Source organism: Theobroma umbraticum, unplaced genomic scaffold (assembly GCF_002168275.2).
Source record: "Theobroma umbraticum cultivar Fairchild unplaced genomic scaffold, ASM216827v3 scaffold_239.0, whole genome shotgun sequence".
NCBI classification, from domain to species: Eukaryota; Viridiplantae; Streptophyta; class Magnoliopsida; order Malvales; family Malvaceae; genus Theobroma; species Theobroma umbraticum.
This window is the reverse complement of record NW_018397279.1, coordinates 1,706,287-1,725,219: the sequence shown is the minus strand read 5'-3', so window position 1 is coordinate 1,725,219 and position 18,933 is coordinate 1,706,287. Positions and strand designations below refer to the sequence as shown.

The 18,933-nt window shown below is 32.7% G+C and overlaps 4 protein-coding genes across 5 annotated transcripts; 1 reads left to right on the top strand and 3 right to left on the bottom strand.

The window, feature by feature from the left end:
- Window positions 1-355: 355 nt before the first annotated feature.
- LOC110427829 (DHBP synthase RibB-like alpha/beta domain-containing protein) lies at window positions 356-3,602 on the bottom strand. Its single transcript, XM_021443445.2, has 9 exons — window positions 3,277-3,602; window positions 3,079-3,194; window positions 2,700-2,753; window positions 2,573-2,597; window positions 2,293-2,415; window positions 1,636-1,802; window positions 1,416-1,485; window positions 1,078-1,176; window positions 356-753 (listed from the first exon to the last, which is right to left on the bottom strand). Exons 1-9 carry the CDS (start codon window positions 3,478-3,480, stop codon window positions 670-672), a joined length of 942 nt encoding a protein of 313 aa, XP_021299120.1. The 5' UTR covers window positions 3,481-3,602; the 3' UTR covers window positions 356-669.
- A 1,815-nt stretch (window positions 3,603-5,417) lies between these two features.
- On the bottom strand, window positions 5,418-8,980 carry TOM20-3 (translocase of outer membrane 20 kDa subunit 3). The gene is made up of 6 exons (XM_021443392.2): window positions 8,716-8,980; window positions 8,538-8,616; window positions 8,195-8,364; window positions 8,030-8,077; window positions 7,130-7,225; window positions 5,418-5,781 (listed from the first exon to the last, which is right to left on the bottom strand). Exons 1-6 carry the CDS (start codon window positions 8,809-8,811, stop codon window positions 5,641-5,643), a joined length of 630 nt encoding a protein of 209 aa, XP_021299067.1. The 5' UTR covers window positions 8,812-8,980; the 3' UTR covers window positions 5,418-5,640.
- Window positions 8,981-13,057: 4,077 nt separating this feature from the next.
- On the top strand, window positions 13,058-16,025 carry LOC110427781 (DCD (Development and Cell Death) domain protein). 2 transcript variants are annotated; one of them, XM_021443379.2, is made up of 6 exons: window positions 13,058-13,195; window positions 13,945-14,528; window positions 14,691-14,791; window positions 15,253-15,336; window positions 15,434-15,544; window positions 15,666-16,025. In XM_021443379.2, the coding sequence occupies exons 2-6, from the start codon at window positions 13,955-13,957 to the stop codon at window positions 15,708-15,710; spliced, it is 915 nt and encodes a 304-aa protein (XP_021299054.1). In that variant the 5' UTR covers window positions 13,058-13,195; window positions 13,945-13,954; the 3' UTR covers window positions 15,711-16,025. The 2 variants fall into 2 exon arrangements, with proteins under 2 accessions (XP_021299054.1, XP_021299055.1); XM_021443380.2 differs by having other exon boundaries at window positions 13,193-13,333.
- Window positions 16,026-16,701: 676 nt separating this feature from the next.
- Window positions 16,702-18,919, bottom strand: LOC110427850 (transcription/mRNA export factor). Its single transcript, XM_021443477.2, has 5 exons — window positions 18,805-18,919; window positions 18,627-18,714; window positions 18,465-18,559; window positions 17,532-17,608; window positions 16,702-17,228 (listed from the first exon to the last, which is right to left on the bottom strand). Coding segments are annotated over exons 1-5 (336 nt in total). The 5' UTR covers window positions 18,807-18,919; the 3' UTR covers window positions 16,702-17,154.
- Between the last annotated feature and the right edge of the window lie 14 nt (window positions 18,920-18,933).

The window sequence follows — 18,933 nt, the reverse complement described above, 5'->3', positions numbered from 1 at the left end:
TTGTAAGAATAAGTGAAAATAATTTCGAAAAGAATGACAAAATTCTTGACTATTTCACCTAATGACTTCATCTATAACATAGTCAAAAAGTGTTTAGGTTACTGGTGGTTATTTTTAGAATTATCATTATTTATGAAATATAACTATATTGATATACTGTCTATTAAAATATGAAAATACTATAAATATTTTTATAAATTCAAAATTATTTAAATAAAAAATTCGATCCTTCCGCGAGGAAAATACTAGTTCCAATTTAAATTAGCCATAACAAATTTCTTCCATTTTGCAATAATAAGAATATTTTGTTTATTTTTCAAAAGAAAAAATCATTGAATGGATAGTTATTTTTACCTTTTATTTTTGGACAATAATAATCATAAAATTTAATTAACACCTTTGGGCTTTGCAATGAGAATGCAAGCCTTAAACCAGGTTTTCCTGGACAGGGTGTTTAATACAAAATGGTTAGTGAGAAAGTTGAAGACCTATACAATACCACTGCTTGACCTCCCTTACACAACATACACAGTTGATCTCTTTGTGGAGGTGGAAAAATCTCCAATAAACCACGACGACGACAAAGAAAGCAGCAGAACCACTGATCCGAACTTGAATCCGAATGAACAATGGTCCTCTTGTCCTGTAAGTCTACAAGGAGCAAGACTCCTATGTGGCTGAAGGGATGAGTTCGTCTGCGTAGAGAGCAGGTCCATCATCTTCTTCTGTGACCATCCAGTGTAGTTTGGGTCCCTGAGCATCATTCATATAACAAATCGGATTTGTTGAGAATATTGCTCAATTAGTTTCTTCTTTCCTCTTAAATGAGTGTTGCATCCCTTTACTTATTACAAGGTTACTTGTACAAATCTAAGATAACAAGCAAAGCTTAGCCAATAGCTAACTAGAACCAAAGTTGGAAAAAAGAACTATATTTGTTTAATAAAAGTTAGATTTCTTAGGCTATAAAAAGATGACAGAACTCATCCCACCACATTGTCTTGATTCAGGAATACAAGTCATACCATATGTAAGCAACAGTGTAATCATAGAGAATTATCGCATGTATACACTTACCTTTCCTTGCCGTACAATTTTTGGAGAAGCCCCAGTCATATCAACAACAGTAGATGGATCAGCCACTCTTATGCCACCATCAACAACAAAATCAAGACCCTAAAGTGGAATAAAATACAACCCAATTGTGAGATAAAAAAACGAATGAATAAAGAGTTATCCAATAAAGTAAAATAGCTCTTCTAGGTGATTCAATAAAGAGTTATCCAAGAAAGATTACTGTTTTGCAAGCATAATTTATCTGGAAAGTAATAGTTACTGCCACAGCTCAAGTTGAAATTATAACCTTGATAGCTTAATCAAACTTTAAAGATAAATTAAACCAGACAAACTCATACCTCTGGTCCATATATATCAGCTATCACAACTGGATCTATCATCCACTCATTTTCTTTTGGCCACTTGACGCTAACATAAAGGAACAGACATTAAGTATAAAATAATAAAGCATATACGGGATACAAAAGCGGAAGCTATAGATCTAGTTTGCTTTATTATCCACCATGAAAATATCAGTTCCATTAGCTTTAATGGCATCAATATACACTTGAAACCAACCTTGTGGATATTAAAGGTGCGTCCATCTTTTCTAATATTGCTTGACATATGGCATCATCAGGCATACGTACACCTACATTTTTCCTTGCAGCATATTTTTCCTTTGTGGTGCCATACCTCACACACTGTTTAGGCAATTCTTTGCTTGCAGTTAAGATGAATGTATACTGTTTCCACAGAAATTTGTTGTACAAGTTAAAAACATTTTCTGCAAACATCGTGGAACATATCGCTCATACTAACATTCCACTTATTTACCAAAAAAAATAAAATTAGCATTCCACTTATGAGATACAAAGACATGCAAGGGAAACAGGCTTAAAAATTAGCAGGTCCAAGAAAATGCACCATGCCAAAACACCTAATATGGTCATAAAGGTTCTATATGGAAATCTATATGCCTGCATCCATTGTCCAACATGGGGGCGAAAAAATAAGCAGAAAGATCATTAACATTAAAGCCATTAACACTAAGTGCAGAACAAGAAGAATTTCTGCATAAGAAACCACAGTATGGTGGATCCTACTAAAGATCCCCTCATGTTGTCCACACATAACAATGTGTTGCTTCTATTCGGGCTCTATAATGCCACTAATAGGTACTTTTAAGGTTCCTTCTGCAAACGATTATCATGGCAAAACAAAGAGTAATCTTACAGGCCCAGGCAAGCAATGTTTAACAGCTCGAAAAATATTCGCGTGACCTTGGCCATCACCACAAGGGAACCCCGTCGTATAAGTGTCAATGTCTTGAAGAGAGCGGCATAAGATACTAAGGGGCTGCATCGACAGTAAAAAGACATGAAGGATCACAAAAATTAGATGCATGGAAAAATTGATACGCTTGTTATGGTATGACAACATGCACCCCAAAGCATATTCATCAAAAGAGCTTAATTCGTTGCTAGTGTCATGTCTGTAAAGTACTGAAATTTACCTTGGAAGGTTCAATATTTTTTATTCTGCAATAGGAGAACATACAACAGCTTTTATCAGCTAAACATTAAATTAGAAAAATGCTTAAGACCTCTAAAATTAGAACAAAAAGGACAACCGCTATCTACCTACGAAGACGTTCAATGGCTGAATGGCTTCTCAAATGACAAACTATCGCATACCTATGAACAAAGAAAACATTCACAGTCACCAAAACATAAACTTTGATTTAAGAAATTCAAAAGAAGTCGTAAGGCCTCGTTTGGACCTTACTTTAGTACTCACATTTTGCTTCAAGTAAAAAACAAAAGAAAAAAAAATCATACTAAAATACTAAACTGTAACACAAGCTGATAAAAGCAAAATGATGCGTCTTTTTCCTATTAAAAGAGACAACTTGTATTTGAACTTTTAATTACATTTTACATCCAAACACGGCCTTTGTTTTTAGAAACAAAAACCAAAAAGTAATAAAAGAAAGTAAGGAGAGAGCTTTTCAGTTCTTACACGGTATCAGTAGGAATAACACCAACAGCTCCTTGTTTTAAAAGTTCAATTACAGGTTCAAGCTTCCAACTATCTGTTCCTGACGGATCAGCTTCCACATAAACCAGCTCATCCTCCTGTCAATTTCAATTTTTTTTTCACTTAAATTTCAGATATTACTAGTATTATTATTCAATTGAGAAGAAATTCAAATTAGACCTTGGCGAAGCGAGGAGCAGAGTATTTGAGACGCTTCGGACTCCTTTTAACGGCCATAGCTAAGACGCGAAGCCGACTGAGCTTAACCGAGTTGAAACCGACACGGCTGGAGTACGGCGCCACAGGCGGCGGTGCGGTTGCGAAGGAGTGCCAAAAGGAGAGCGACTGAGTGGATTCGCTACCGTACAGTTTCGTTCCCGCCATTTTTAGGAAGCTCGAATTCTATTCGTTTTATCTGGAACTCGGAAGAGCTTTTGAAAAGCAGTTAAGACAGAGCAGCAGCGGTTACATTTTAGAGATACCCAAAGAGAAGCTAGGAAGAAGGAAGAAATTTCCATCTTTTTATTTATTATTTTAATCTCTCTACTTTATAGTACATGGGCCTCATAAGTGGGCCTCTCGTCATTTTTTGCAATAGACCTGAGCTTTGTTAAATCAGGCCCAAATATTTGGTCCAATACGGGCTTATGGAAGCGCAACTTGTTACTTGAGTTAGGCCCGGATCAGCCCATAAATGCTTTTCTAATATTATTTCTTTCCTGGGACTTGGTAGGCATTCAGGCCCAAACATTTGGTCCAATTTGAGCCCATCTGACCGCGGACAAATCGTAAATGTTTTTCATTTACACTGTTTTATTGATATTTATTATGTAATTGAGTGCTTAAACTTTTACCATCTTCAAAGAAATCCTTATTTTTTTATTTATATCTAAAAAAAATCTTATTCTTTCATTATATCCAAATATCTTTAAATTTTAATAATTTTTAATGAAATTCAATGCCAACATTTTCTATTCATATCGCATATAGGGTCCATTTGGTATAGTGTAATGTAAAGCACATTACCTGCAATGTGACTTATTAAATTACATTGCAGCGTTTGTTTTGTAACAGATTACTGCAATGTAAGATTGCAATGCAATCACATTACAACCAATAGATGTAATGTGATTGTAATCCAAAATCAATACAATCACATTACATTGCATTCTGCAATGTTCTTAAAAATAATTTTACCCTTCAATTTTATTACCTTATTAAAAATATTTTATAATATTTTTTATAATAAAATAAAAATATTAAATAAAATATATAATATAAGAATAAAAATTAAAATAAAAATAAAATATAAAAAATTAACATTTATATAATATAGGTAAAACAAATTAAAATAAAATATATAATATAAAAAATATTAAAAAAATAAAAATAAAATATATAAACTTATAATAATAAATAAAAAAAAATATATGACATTAAAAATATATTTAAAATATGATATTATATAAAAATTAATAATATAAATATAAATATATTAAAAATAAAATATAAAATATTATAATATAAATAAAATAAAATATATGACATTAAAAATATATTTAAGAAATGATATTATATAAAAATTAATAATAAAAATATAAATATATTAAAAATAAAATATATAAAATTATAATAATAAATAAAAATAAAATATTGATATTAAAAATATATTTAAAATATGATATTATATAAAAATTAATAATAAAATATAAATATATTAAAATAAAAATAAATATATATACTAATAAATAAAAATAAATATATGACATTAAAAATATATTTAAGAAATGATATTATATAAAATTAATAATAAAAATATAAATATATTAAAAATAAAATATAAAATATTATAATAATAAATAAAAATAAAATATATGATATTAAAAATATATTTAAGAAATGATATTATATAAAAATTAATACTAAAAAATATAAATATATTAAACTTATATTTTAATAATTAAAGGTAATTTTGACAATTAACATTACATTCCCACTAAAGTACTTGTAAACCAAACATTGCAATGTTATCTTACCTACATTTTAATCATTATTTTACTTACATACCAAACACTGTAATGTTATTTTTCCTGTAATCACATTGCTTGCAATCACATTACTTGCAAATACATTACCTGTAATCACATTACATTGTAATGTACCAAACGTCACCATAATGTGATGACACAACAACTTCTGTGCATTTTTCCTTTACCATTTCATGCTCATTACATCATACACCACATGAACAAGAAACCTCTCCAAATAAACCAATTTTATTTTAAATGGCTATAATTAGAATTGAAGCTGTGGCCCAAAAGTGCACAACGTTGACATGACATTTCTTATCTCTGGAGAAAAATCATAGTTTCATACAGAAATGACTTTTTTTTTAAACTTATTTGATCATTGGTTCATTGAAATGGAAGCACTAAGGTCAAAAAAAATAACTAACAAAACATACGATTCTCAATTTTTCTCCCAATGTCTCAACCCAGAAGCCTCAAGGCTGTTTGAATCCCCTCAAGGCATGCATCCATTGCTTTATCGCGGTGGTGGTGGTGGTGGGGAAGGTGGCATTTGAGATTTCGCAAACCCAACCCATGCAACAATGCCAACAGCAAGGATTATCCATCCAAATATGTCGTATTTGAGATCACTACTTTTCTTATTCTTTGTAGCAGTCTGCAACAAGGTGAACAGAATTTTATAAGAGAAGGCCTAATTCAAACACTTACAAAGTCATCAAACTTAGCATGTCCTTCTAAGGACACAGTGCACGAGTAAGCACTTCAAATGAAGCAGCCAATCTTGACATGGTTTTAACAGTCACACTTACAATTGAAGACAGGACTGAACAATAAACCAGGATAATTCATTCCCAGTCCAATGACTACCTTATTCATCATGACTAAAGCATTTTATCAGGAAATGGAGAAATTCAGGGGCAAAGATCACTATCCCCATATAAGTGAGCTACATGAGTGCTTTACCTCCATCCCACTCAACCTATGTTTATTATGATGCCAATTCCTTTCTTAATACTTAAGTATGTGTCATCTTTTACATGCAGCATGCTTTTACCACTTCATTCCTTCAATAAAAACCAAATGACTCTGATGCACAACTGCATTCTAGATCTATCATTATACATTGTTCAATCATCTAAAGCCATCTCTTGATTTGTCCTCTGCTGCTGCAGCTTTTCTCATTTCAGTCACGCTCATTTTAGAGACATGTAGTGTAGTTTTCTAACTATCCAATTAGTAGTTAACATAAAGCAAGATTGGTCCTCTGGCAATTGCTCAAAATTTCTCCTATGACTTGGTATCACACATTATCTCCATGTCACTTTTCTCTTTCGTCTGACCTACTCTAAACCTATGGATACCACTGTGCCCAAGTTCTCCTTTATAAGTAGTCAAACTCAAATGATGAAAATAATCACTCCTACAAACTTCCCGACACTCAGATCTCTAAAAATGATAAAAACCATAACATAAGCTTGTGGTTTTGAACCACAAAAACTAAGCTAAATAAACCTCACCTCTCACAGCAAGAATTCCATAATAAAACACAAAATCCATAAGCTGGATCCCTATCTAAGAGAGTTGCATATGCACGTCCACCTGATGCATGAAATGGAACTGTAAATGCAATGTCCCCTAAATAACCATAATATGTATGCACATGGTTTGGGTATGCACTTTCACATGATGCATTTTATGTATGGAATGGTGCAAATGCAACGTGCTTTAAATTAACCATAATGTCTGTGACCCATCAAACATTTGATGTTGTTTCGCTAAAGCTATAAACAAAGTTAAATGTAGATCAACTAAAAATAAAGACAAGAGAACAACTAAGTGACTATTATCCTTTATAATGACTATACAAATAGTGAAAAATCTTTGATCAATTAGGCAGCACATGGCAACAGTAGCCAAACAGAGATAATAGGGGAAAAGGAAGGAGGAGGGGGAGTGCAGATGGGACGATGAGGAACACGAAAGGAAGAAATTTAGACCATTACCTTTGTTGAACTGGAAGAAGTAGAAGAAGAAGGTCCAGCCCCAAGTGTTTGTTGACCTAAACCATGCTTAATAATTTCCTGGTGTAATTCTGGAGCCTGAGAAAAGAGAAAGGATGTTTTTAATATAGAAACAACTAGATATATTCACATGAACCACATATAAGGATAATCACGATTAAAAAAAGACATATGGGACCTTTCAAAAAAAAAATATATGGGCCAGTTTGAACTCAACACCTCCCTCTAGTCTCTAGCTTTAAGAGTGAAATCTTTAACTGATTGAGTTTAGCAAAGGTAGAAAATATGTCCCTTTTCTTTTTATTCTTCAGGTCTTCTTAGGTGGAGATGTATATATGCCCTTGGAATGGTTCTATTACCACAAATCTTGACTTTTATTGATTCTGGAGTTTAGCAGCTTGTAGCAGCTACAACTAACAGAATCCAGATCGCCATTACTCTACTATGGAACGACAAATGTGAGCTACAGCCATATTCATCTCAATTTCACAGCATTGTGTCTCAAGGGGGAAAGGTTATTCTCACTTGCATAGTAAATGGTAACACTTAATATCAATTACTTCATGAGACCTCCACAAACCTCAATTGTGCAAGTTAATAACAGCTACATAAAACTCCCAGTAAGGTAAATATGAAGTCCAAAACAATCTTCAGCAATGTTCACAAAATAATCCACATTTAACATCTCAAAAATAATCCACTGGCATTCATCTAATAGTCATGAAAATAGAATCAAGATCCTCCCATCAAAGTCAAACGAGGTCCACCCAAATTTTCATTAATAAACACAATTCGTTGTACCAAGCTATTCAAAGGTATAAATCACATGAAACATAAGTATTACCAAAGAACAAATCAATCTAAGTAAAGATTGAGAAGTACCTTAGCAGAAATTTCTAAAGATTTGAGGTAAACTTCATTGCTCGGGTCCTACAAATACACATAACAAAGCTAGATGTCAACAAAAAAAAAAAGAATTCAACCATGTACATAAAGATACATCCAAAACTGTTGCAACCAATGTTTTAACAAACAAACTTATATTACCTCATCAACAGCTTGCTGGAAATATTGAGCAGCCTTTTCGAAATAAGGCCTCGCCTCGTCCTCCTTGTTAGTAAGAAATGCAAAAGAAGTCTGAGCATTTCCCAAACACCATAGAGCATCATGTTTTTTAGGGTTAATTGACAAAGCCTCCTCTAGCTTCGAAATAGCATCTATTTAAAATAATAATAATTCAATATATAACCTAAATTAATCATTTTTATAATCACAATAAAGTTTCAATAGCCAAAAATAATGCCACATATTAATTCTTCTATTTATCAATAAAAGAAAATTGCTGTAACCAAAAACTAATTGAAAAATTACAAAACATATAGTTGGAAACCTTTAATCATTTTCTGGGAATCTGGAACGCTTTGAAACTGAGACAACTCCAGCAAAGCTCCGGCCCATCTGGTCAAGTTCTGTCAACAAACAATAATAAAAAAAAAAGTTAGCAAAAAATCATTTTTTAATTAAAAAATAGAGAAAAATAGATCGAAGGAAAAGGGCAAAAAGCGAACATCGGCGTCGAGAGGATTGGCAGCGTAAGTAGCTTCGGATATTTTACGAGCTTGCTCGAAAAAGAGCAGCCTATCGAGTTCGTTCGACATTTCCATGGCTGCTCTTGTTTAAGCTTTTAAAGGTTTTTCTCTCCTTTTTCTGGTTCAATATTTCTCGTCTATAGGTTTTCAGTACGGACAAACCTATGAGCGTATCTAAGTTTAAGCTCCGTGTGTTTCAAAAGAGCCCTAAAGAGAACAAGAGTGACGCTAGCTTTTCAAGGGGACCTCTGCACTCGGAATTGCACCTTTTTTTTTTTAATAATAATAAATAAATTCTTCCAATACCCTATTTAATTTTATCTGCATGTTGTATTTCATTTTTTTTATTCTAAAAACGTTTTTAAGATATTTTTAAATATGAATTGATATATTAATTTTTAAATTTAAGATATGTTGATCATGTTATTATAAAATTAACTTATAATATTTTTGAAATGAAACTTATCTATAAATAAAAATAAAAAATGGAGAAAAATATAAATGAAATTTCTTTAGAGAAAAATACCTGATTCTAAAACTGGGCTTTTACTGGTTTTGGGCTTTAGATTAATGGGCAACTTTTCAGAAATGGGCTTTTTGATACTGAAATGAAACCTTTGCTCTAATATTTCAGATTATGGGCCTCTATATTCACAATAGGGTATGGGCTTGGGTTTTGTTTCTAGAAGGACAACTGAATTTAGGCCCAATTAGAGTTCTTGTCATGGTCTGGTCTCTACATTTGGGCTTTATCCTTAGAAGCTACGGACTTTACATGCACAACTAATCATCATCAACAACATAAATCTACTATACATGCATATAGTATAACTAATATAAACGGGTGAATTCCATTTATTGCATCTAATTTTTTTTATTTTGATTCCACTTTAATTCTTTATCTATGAATTGTTTCATTTGGATCTTTAATCCAATTAGACTTTTTGTCATGACCTAGTATAGTCCCTATTGTTATGGACCAACATTTTATTGTCATGGATCGACATTTTCAATCAAAAGGCATGTTTGATATGTGGAGGAAACTCTATGTTTATACACTCAAGATCAATCTCATCTCTTATTAATGTGAAATCTATAATATTTTACCGCATTTAATTGTATAACATCCTTGTTATACTAACTTTTTACTTATAGAAGAAAAAGATCTTTACACTGGTCCGAGTCCTCTTTGACCCTTATATCTCACATGAAGGTCTTATATTTGGAAAGATTTAAATTTAATATGATACCACTTATCATGAACTCACATTTTAAACCTAAATTATATAAATAATAGATAGAAGAAATCTCATGTTTCTATACCTAAGACCCACCACATCTTTATGTTGCTTTATCCTCCAAACTTAAAAGGTACAACCGATACATGCATAACTAGTCATCGATGATATAAAACTCTAATTTATGCATAATGTATAACAAATATAAATTACTAAGTTCTCTTTTGTTTTGATTCTTTTTATTACAATATTTTGTTAACAATTAAAAAAAAAAGGTCTATGTGAAATGTTAAAAAAATGTTTACAAAGCATGCCAAATAATCAACAACATGAGTATCGTATCAATTTTAAATGAACAACTCAATGAAAGGAACATAATATAATCATTTTAAAAAAAGTTAAAAGACTTAAATGGAACAATTTAGAGGTTACTAAGGTTAGGGACTAAAGTAAAATGGAATAAAAATTTAAGGACCATAAGTGGCATTTAACCAATAAAAACACAAGATCTATCTACAAAGTACAACAAGCACATGCATGAATATAAAATGGTTTCAATCTTCTCCTGTTTAGCTTGGGTGGGCAAAAGATCAGTCAAGACTACAAAAATTTTATTGATATTGATTCCACACCATTTAAGTTAACTTTGTAACCAATCTCACCAACCATACTAACAAGTTAAATAATAATAATAATAATAATAATATCATGATTTTATTACAAAACTTTATGCTATAAATATTGCTATTGTCTGCTGCTGACTAGACATAACAAGAAATTTGAGGAATACTTTGTTTGGTTAAACGACAACTAGAATTTGCTAAAAATGATTTGACTTTCCCCTTTGATGAAACAATGGATGTAGACCTAGTAGCATAAAAGAAAATGATTTGCCAGCTAATTTCAAGGCAGAAATCATAAACAAAATATCTTTTCCTCATTGAATGAAAATTTGTGAGTACAACAACATTTGGGCCTTGTTTATTTGGAGACAGCTTAAATGTAGGCTTCTATTTGTTGGCACGTTCAAAGGTTTATCATTTTAAAGCAAGAGGGTCACATGGTGTGCAATTTTACCAACAAATAAATATGCACTGGCTTGTTCTTTGTGTTAGCCCACAAAATGTATGTTTATTTGGTGCCCACTTTGTTGCATGACATGTTATGGGGTGTCATTATCTCAATCAATGTTTCAAAATAAATAACAGTTGTTCCATGTTAGGTTAAACTCAAATCCATCAAATATGGGTTAGAGTTTGAGTAAATATCTTAGATTCGAGTTTGAATATTGTGAATGAAAATATTATCAATAGTGTAATCGAAATATAAATTATTGAATATTTATGACAAGTTTATACTATGCTTTACATGCTACCAACTTTTTTTTCATGTATATGATTGTAGTTTTTCTTTTTTTTAGGAAAAAGACATCTATAATATTTAAATTTCTAAATTATTCAATAAAATTTAAATAAGTTATTATTCTTTTATTATCTTCAATTAAGACTCTATATTTTTATTTTGATTTAAATAAATTCTTATATTTTTTATTTTAAGTCAAATAAGCTCCTATAATTAATGATTAACTTAATCAAAATGTCATTGTTATTATATATCATGCCATATTTATGTGGTATATTGATAATTCATAATTGATAATGACGTGACATGATGACATGATCGTATGACATTTTTCATAGTTTACATCAACGTTGGGTGAGTATATAAAGATAACTTATATTTTAACTAATGATAGTTATTCAATCATTAGTCGTAAGGACTTATTTGATCAAAAACAAAACTAGAAAGCTTTGATTGAATTTAATACAATAATAAGGGTTTATTTAAATTTTTTAATATAATTTAAAGACTTTTTTGAATATAATGTCAAAAAAATATAAAATTGATTTGCTTATTTTTTTTATAATTACGGGAACGGAGATTTAAACTCTACTATTTATGGAGAAGGATTATGTAACAAACAATAAACTAACTATTGATTTATTTAGATTTAAAGTTTATAATTTAGAATTTAAATAAAAATATAAAAATTAATAAAAGAATATAATCCATTCAATTCGAATAATATAGATTTTTCAATTTATGAATTGAAAATTGAACTAAATAATGATTATTCATTATTTAATTTCGAACCGATTTTCTTTGTATTTTTTGGGCCATGAATAATAATACCACCTTCTTAATTGTAGAAAGATTTGAATTTAAAACTAATTTTAACTAATTTATTGGAGCCAAACAATATTGCGAGTGATACCTGTTCAAAATGAAAGAAAGAAGATTCCCTGCCTATGTTTGAGGTGGCATCGTTATGACCGAGAGAGCAATAACATTACTGTAGACCAAACGCAGTCGAGCCCACACCTCCCAAACCCCACGTGCTCCAAGGGCATTGGTGAGCGGCGTAAAGGCGTCATTCTTTCAAATCAATCAACAGATCGGACGGTGGAGGGAACGTCTTTGCCGACGGTCACTGAATTTTGTCACCTGCTCAAAACTACAGTGCTTGCATAGATTTTGACCAACCGAAAGTTAGTGCTAAATCACAGGCGCGGTTTTAAGTGCGTGGAACGTGAACCATGTGAAAGGGGTTGGGGTTCACATATATTTCATGAAAGTCAAAATTTCAAAAATTCAATTTTTTAAAAAGAACTTAATTCACATGTTTGGTCCATTATCCACTTTGTTTTATTGGTTATTCATTTGTTCTTATCATTTCATCAATTTTTGTATAATATTATATATATGTTTACTCGAGATTTATTTTGAGAGATTTGTCTCGATTAAAGAATAATAATTGTTTTGTATACATGATTTGTGTCTAATTTTTTTTAATTTTTATTATTTTGAATAATAATTGTTTTGCATGTATGGTATGTGCCTCGATTAAATTCAATTACTATTATATTATAGCTAAAAAACAAAAAACTGTTTTACACGCGGGCAAGGGGGCGCGTCGACATTATCACTCCCGCCACACCGCACTTCCTTAATTTCAAAACACTGACGCCACAATTTTTGTTAAAAAAAAAAACCGAACTGGCGAAAGCCAGGAAATACTCAAAATCTGGAGGGGCATTTTCGTCACATCAATCTATAAATACACTAAAAATCCCGTCGTTCGTACTCTCTCTCTCTCTCCCCATCCCTGTGTCGTGTCTTGCGGGTTTCACCAAACAGCTAGCAAAGATAAAAAGATAAAGGTACTCTCTTTCTCTCTCTGTTTTCCTCTTTTGGATCCCCAAATCTAGGGTTCTTATCTATCCATCAAAATTAGCTTCTAAATCCTTTGAATCAATCCTTATTAAGGCTAAAACTTGAAGCTGTACTTTGCTTCGTTGGTAAATTCTGCATCTCTTTGTTTAGTTCTTTGTGAAGTGCCATACATTTTATTGTTATTAATGATTTTGATTTTGTGGGTATTTTGGTAGAGATGACTATGTTTCTGGGTTTTATTTTTTTGGGATTAACTGTACTGCGTTGGGTTCAGATTAGTGGAAATGTTGGTTGTCTTTGAGTCAAGTGGAGTTGACTTTAAGTTTTAGGATTTCTGGGCTCTGTTGTGTGTTAACTAAATGGTGGGAAAGAGAAGGAAATGGGAACTGTCAAGGTTTTGCCTGTTTTTATGTTAATCCTTGATTTCTGTGTGTTAGAACAAATAATGGTTTAATTCTTAAGAATTTCTTTGGGTTATTGTTGTTATTGGGTAGAAACTGAAGCATCTTGGTTGATGGGGTTCCCGATGTTGACTGTTTAAGCTTTGCTCAATCTTTTCTGTGTGTTAGCTAGGTAAAAATTGAACAAAGGCAAATGATGACTTGTTGCCTTCATTTTCTCGTTTTGATGTGGTTTTGATTTTACAAAATATGGATTTGTACGAGTTGCTGAATCTTTGATGTATTATTATGTCTTCTTGTGCAATTAACAGTTCTTTGTTGACCTCTCTTATTAGAATTTGCAAGATGGAGAGCATAAATAGCTTTTGGCAGTTGGGTGATGATCTTCGAGGACAATCAAAAGTCTCAGAGGATCACAAATGGTTGATGGTTGCCTCTAAACTGGCTGAACAGACAAGGATAAAGGGTGAACGCATGAACAATCTGGATCTTTCGAAGGGTCCAGCTGAAATAAGAACAAGGGATAAATTTGGGTTCCAGGAAGACAACAAATTTGAGAACCTTAACTTCAACATGTTGAACCTGGACTCCAAGATTGGAGATAATGCAAGCAAAAGTTCCTTCCGAAACAGTATTTACAATATGAATGCCGTTTACCAGAAAAATAACAGCAATAGCCTTGGAAATCTGGCGGGCAACAAATATAGTGGCAACAATCAGAGCAACAAAGATGTCAATAATAACAGCAACACCAACAATAACAACAGCAATGAGAACAGCAACGCGAACAATGCGGTTGACAAAAGGTTCAAGACTTTGCCTGCAACAGAGACACTCCCAAGAAATGAGGTGCTTGGAGGATACATCTTTGTTTGTAACAATGATACAATGCAGGAAGATTTAAAGCGCCAGCTATTTGGTAATTGCCATTTTCTCATGTCAACTTTTTTCCCTCCATTTTCACTTTCTCCTGGAAAGAGGTCGTTCCATCTATTTGAAGATGTAATTATCACTTCATAAATTTCTGTTATCAACATTATTAGGCGCGACTCATACATGTTGCTGTTATCTCATTTGATAGGTTTACCACCAAGATACAGGGACTCTGTCCGGGCAATCACACCTGGCTTACCTCTGTTTCTCTATAACTACACTACGCATCAGTTGCATGGTATTTTTGAGGTTTGTTCACCAACTTTATTCTCATTTAATACCCCTTTCATTTCCTCTAGAATGCTTGAGGTTGTAGGTTGATTAGGCAGTATTGGTTTTTCTTTCTGCCTTTAGGAGTTCCTTTCTCTCTCTGAATGTTTGCATTTGGCTCACTTTCACTAGATTACGATTTAGTAGTTAACAAATTGAGTATTTTATTTGTTTTCAAGTGCTTTGTGTGACAGTCATTAAAGTTCATCAATTTAAATTTTTGATGGATGTGGTTCTATGTTGAGATTGCTCTCTCCACCCCAGTGCCAAAGGAAAAAAAAAAGCCTTGGATGTTTGAAGTTTGTAATACTGTATTGAGTAGGCATTCGGGCTTAATTTATGTATCAAATTCATTTGTCTTGAGAAATTGATGTGATAATCATTTAAACATCTTTATTTTTTTTCCTCTCTTATGTTTGTGTTTTTTTTAATATGTACAGGCAGCAAGTTTTGGGGGTTCAAACATTGATCCAACTGCTTGGGAAGACAAAAAGTGTAAAGGCGAGTCAAGGTTTCCTGCTCAGGTAAAGTTTGGATTTATAGTTTGTAGGATTTTCACTTGTTTGTTTCCATGGAAGATTGTACTAACTCTATTTCTTTTTTTTTCCCCTTGATAAATAGGTGAGAATCCGTATTAGGAAACTCTGCAAGGCATTGGAAGAGGATGCTTTTAGGCCAGTCCTGCACCACTATGATGGTCCCAAGTTTCGTCTTGAGCTCTCAGTCCCTGAGGTATGGCAAACAATAATGAGTTCTCTGCAACGAATTGTCTATTCACCTATTTCATGTCAATTTTTTTTTAATCAAATTCTTTTATCTGAAGCTCACGAGTCTCATATCATATTTTTTGCAGACTTTGGATCTATTAGACCTTTGTGAACAAGCCGGCTCTCCATAAGCAAACTGTTAGCTGAGTGCAAATGTAGTAGGGTTTGTGGTGCATGTTGGCTGCCTGTTTTGAAGAGATTTACCATAGAGCGCAAGCTGTGGGTGTAAGTCCAGTTGGTGAATCATCTTGAGAAAAAGCAGGAAATGGCATTAGCCAGCTGAATAAATGCATTTTGTGTCTTGTGAAGATGCTTTGTAAGCTTTTTGCGTTATATTCTATGAAGTAAAATCCTATAGATAGACTTGCATGATGTGAAAGAGAATGGCAAGTACGTGTAATGTTGAACTCCTCAAGAAATGAAGGCTTTGATGTCTATTTTGTGCCTATAGCTTTCTCCTGTCTTCTTTTTGTAGCTCTGGAATCTGGAAATTTCTTAGTTTACCATCACATTGTATTGCATATTCTTGATTTATCACCTTAAACACATCTCTAAACTACCCGGTAGAGGCAACTGCCAGCTATTGCCCTACTTTGAATCTCTGGGTCACCTGGTGCGTGGAATTCCTCATAGGCAATCCAAAAGTAACATACAAAAACCATTAAAAATTCCTAGTGACTAGCCATCTGCACCAAGGGACCAAACTGTTGGAAGGAGACAGTTTCATTTTGAAAGTGAATTGTTGGTGCAAGTCCTAATTGCATGCAATATCAAAATAATCTTTCTTCAATTTCCTTGCTGACAAAATCTCTGTGGATGTAGATTATGATTCATATTGGAATTTTAACAATCCCATCATCTTTCTAGTATAGATTTAAGTTCAAGCAACAGATAATATCTATATAATCTTAGTTAAGATTTCAATGTAAATGCCTTTCCTGCAACAGCCACTAGGCTCACTAGGAGACTCAAATCAATCACCCAAGGAAACGGGAAAATAATCTTACCATGAATTCATTGAACAAGCCAATATGTATAGTAATAACTTAATTCAACAGCTCCAGCTTCAGTGGGATTTGATAAAGGTGTATAAAAAGGATACTCATCAATGAATTTACGAAGTATACGAAAAGAAAAAAGTATGCATTGTTTATCATCACAAGGTCCGCCTCCCACAACGAAGAAGAATAATAAACTTAGCTTCAATCACAGCACTTAAGTAATCAACAATGTTAATCTAATGCACAGTTTCTTTGCCGTAAGGTTTCATTTAAAAGTAGCAGCTGACAGTAACAGGGAATAGAAACCATAGCAGACAAATGGAAACATCTATAACTTGCCGATCCCTTGGCATCAAGAATGAATACATGATATTCCATCCAACTTGCTGCAAAACCCTAAACATTCCATCCGTTTAATGGTATTCTGTCATTTCAAGTAAATAACATCTGACTTAAACCATTCACCAAGACCTATTGACCAAGCCAAACCTCTAACAAGGCTTCCATCGAAGTCCATCTAGTGACAGCTCTATAACATTCCCACTTCTTTGACATGAACAAAGCATGCTGATGGTCAAAGAGTGGCGGACACGAGAAAAGAGCGAATTCTTTGCAATAGCTCAGCCTTTACAGAGTCAGGAATAGAAGCTGCATAAGCAAAGAATTTAACCAGTGATGGACTTGATAGGGCAACCAAATGCCAAAAACATAAAAGGTGACAGAAGGCATGAGCTTAAAAGCAGGTAAGTCAAACAGAATCCATTTTATTAGAAACCAGCAGCTTGGACTACAGAACAGCATAAAATGAAAAAGAGCATACCAAAATAAAACCAAGGAAATTAAAACATTGCAATTTCTCCGGTATGAACTAATTTTCTCCACTTCCATCGCTTCAACCTATTGATACTGGTAATAACAAGGAAAATATTAGTAAGTAAAATAGATTCTTACCTCTGCCTTTGGGTGTGATTAGATGCACAAGGTCATCCACAGTGACATTATTTCTTCCTTTCTTCTTAATATATGCCCTGTCAGACATCAAAGTCAAAGACATTTCTATTAAACATCAGAAAGATTGCACACAAACATGAAGTATAAAAGTAAAGTAAATACACTGGAAGCAACTTAAACGCTGAAAGAAACAAATAACTTATGGGATAAAAAAGTAATCCCGAAAAGAAATAAGGCTCCAGTGGAACAATTATCTATCCATGGCACTTCATTTCCCTGTTTGTGTGTCCTTGAGAAGAAAAATGATGACAGAGGAAAACAAAAGGCTGGAGAAAGAGTTACACAGCTTCTCATAACTATCATAAAAAGTTTATTACATAATTGTTTCACATGGACAAAATCTCCAATAAACAGTCTTTACAACAAATTGTCAGTTACAATTAGATGCATCATTGTCCTCAGCATATCTCAGTCATTGCCGTAACAGAAAACATAAAGTGACAAGCAAATGCTTCATATCTCTCACATTTTCTACATAGCACAGAGATCTGTCTCCAAGTCTATCTACTACTATATCTATACAAAACACAAGGAAGCAAGAATGAAGACCTAAGAACCCCAGACCAATTTATCCCTATTGATTAATCCCTTAATTTAATCCATGGTTGGAAATATTCTGTTTTTTAATGTATTATGACACAACACAGACTAAATTCAGAGGACTCTACTTTCCTTATCTATGAGGAATGTTCCACAATCTTTCCATTTTCAGACACTATGAATGCTAACTCTCGGATTATTTACAGCTAACACAAAAAAGATTCATTAAACAACAAGAAAGAAGATTAATTATGAATACGTACAAAGAGTATGAAGTGAGGCAGTTAAAACAAGAAGTTGACACTGAATATTAGAGTGGTGAAAATTGAAAACCTGCAAAGGGCTTTCATCTCATCCTTCCATCCACATTCCATAAGCCTTTCTCTTAACAGCTCCATCAACCTCTCTTTTTCCCCACTCTCAATTAACTGCCAAATTCCATCAAATCAGATATAAGCAAATAAAAAAACCCAAAAAGAGTTTAATAAAAAAAACCTTGATGTTAATAATTTCTTGAAGGGTGGGTTCTTTCCCTCGATCATCTGCAGCATCTGGGGTCGGTGGTCGATTTACTGAATGTTTCCTGTTCAGGAGAAAGAAAAGAATTTTTAATTTTAAAGGTTCGATTTTGATTAAGATTTTGTTTAAATTTAAATAAAATTAAGATTCTTACATGATGTTAGAGCTCTCCAAAAAGAAACCAATGGCGAGGAAATTGCAGAAAATTTTCAACTTCGAAACAGCCAGAGTAAGGTGAAGAAGAAGAAGAAGAAGAAGAAAGATGGGATTTTTATAATATTTT

Coding starts and splice junctions, on each gene's coding strand:
- LOC110427829 (XM_021443445.2), bottom strand. CDS start 3,480: ATGGCGGGAACGAAACTGTACGGTAGCGAATCCACTCAGTCGCTCTCC. Junction 2,598..2,699: donor GCCATTGAACGTCTTCGTAG/GTAGATAGCGGT, acceptor CTCCTATTGCAG/AATAAAAAATATTGAACCTT. Junction 1,803..2,292: donor AACATTGCTTGCCTGGGCCT/GTAAGATTACTC, acceptor CTGTGGAAACAG/TATACATTCATCTTAACTGC.
- TOM20-3 (XM_021443392.2), bottom strand. CDS start 8,811: ATGGAAATGTCGAACGAACTCGATAGGCTGCTCTTTTTCGAGCAAGCT. Junction 8,365..8,537: donor TTCCCAGAAAATGATTAAAG/GTTTCCAACTAT, acceptor TATTTTAAATAG/ATGCTATTTCGAAGCTAGAG. Junction 7,226..8,029: donor CTTTAGAAATTTCTGCTAAG/GTACTTCTCAAT, acceptor CTCTTTTCTCAG/GCTCCAGAATTACACCAGGA.
- LOC110427850 (XM_021443477.2), bottom strand. Junction 18,560..18,626: donor AAGAAATTATTAACATCAAG/GTTTTTTTTATT, acceptor GGAATTTGGCAG/TTAATTGAGAGTGGGGAAAA. Junction 17,229..17,531: donor AATCACACCCAAAGGCAGAG/GTAAGAATCTAT, acceptor TTGCTTATGCAG/CTTCTATTCCTGACTCTGTA.
- LOC110427781 (XM_021443379.2), top strand. CDS start 13,955: ATGGAGAGCATAAATAGCTTTTGGCAGTTGGGTGATGATCTTCGAGGA. Junction 14,529..14,690: donor TTTAAAGCGCCAGCTATTTG/GTAATTGCCATT, acceptor CTCATTTGATAG/GTTTACCACCAAGATACAGG. Junction 15,337..15,433: donor AGTCAAGGTTTCCTGCTCAG/GTAAAGTTTGGA, acceptor CTTGATAAATAG/GTGAGAATCCGTATTAGGAA.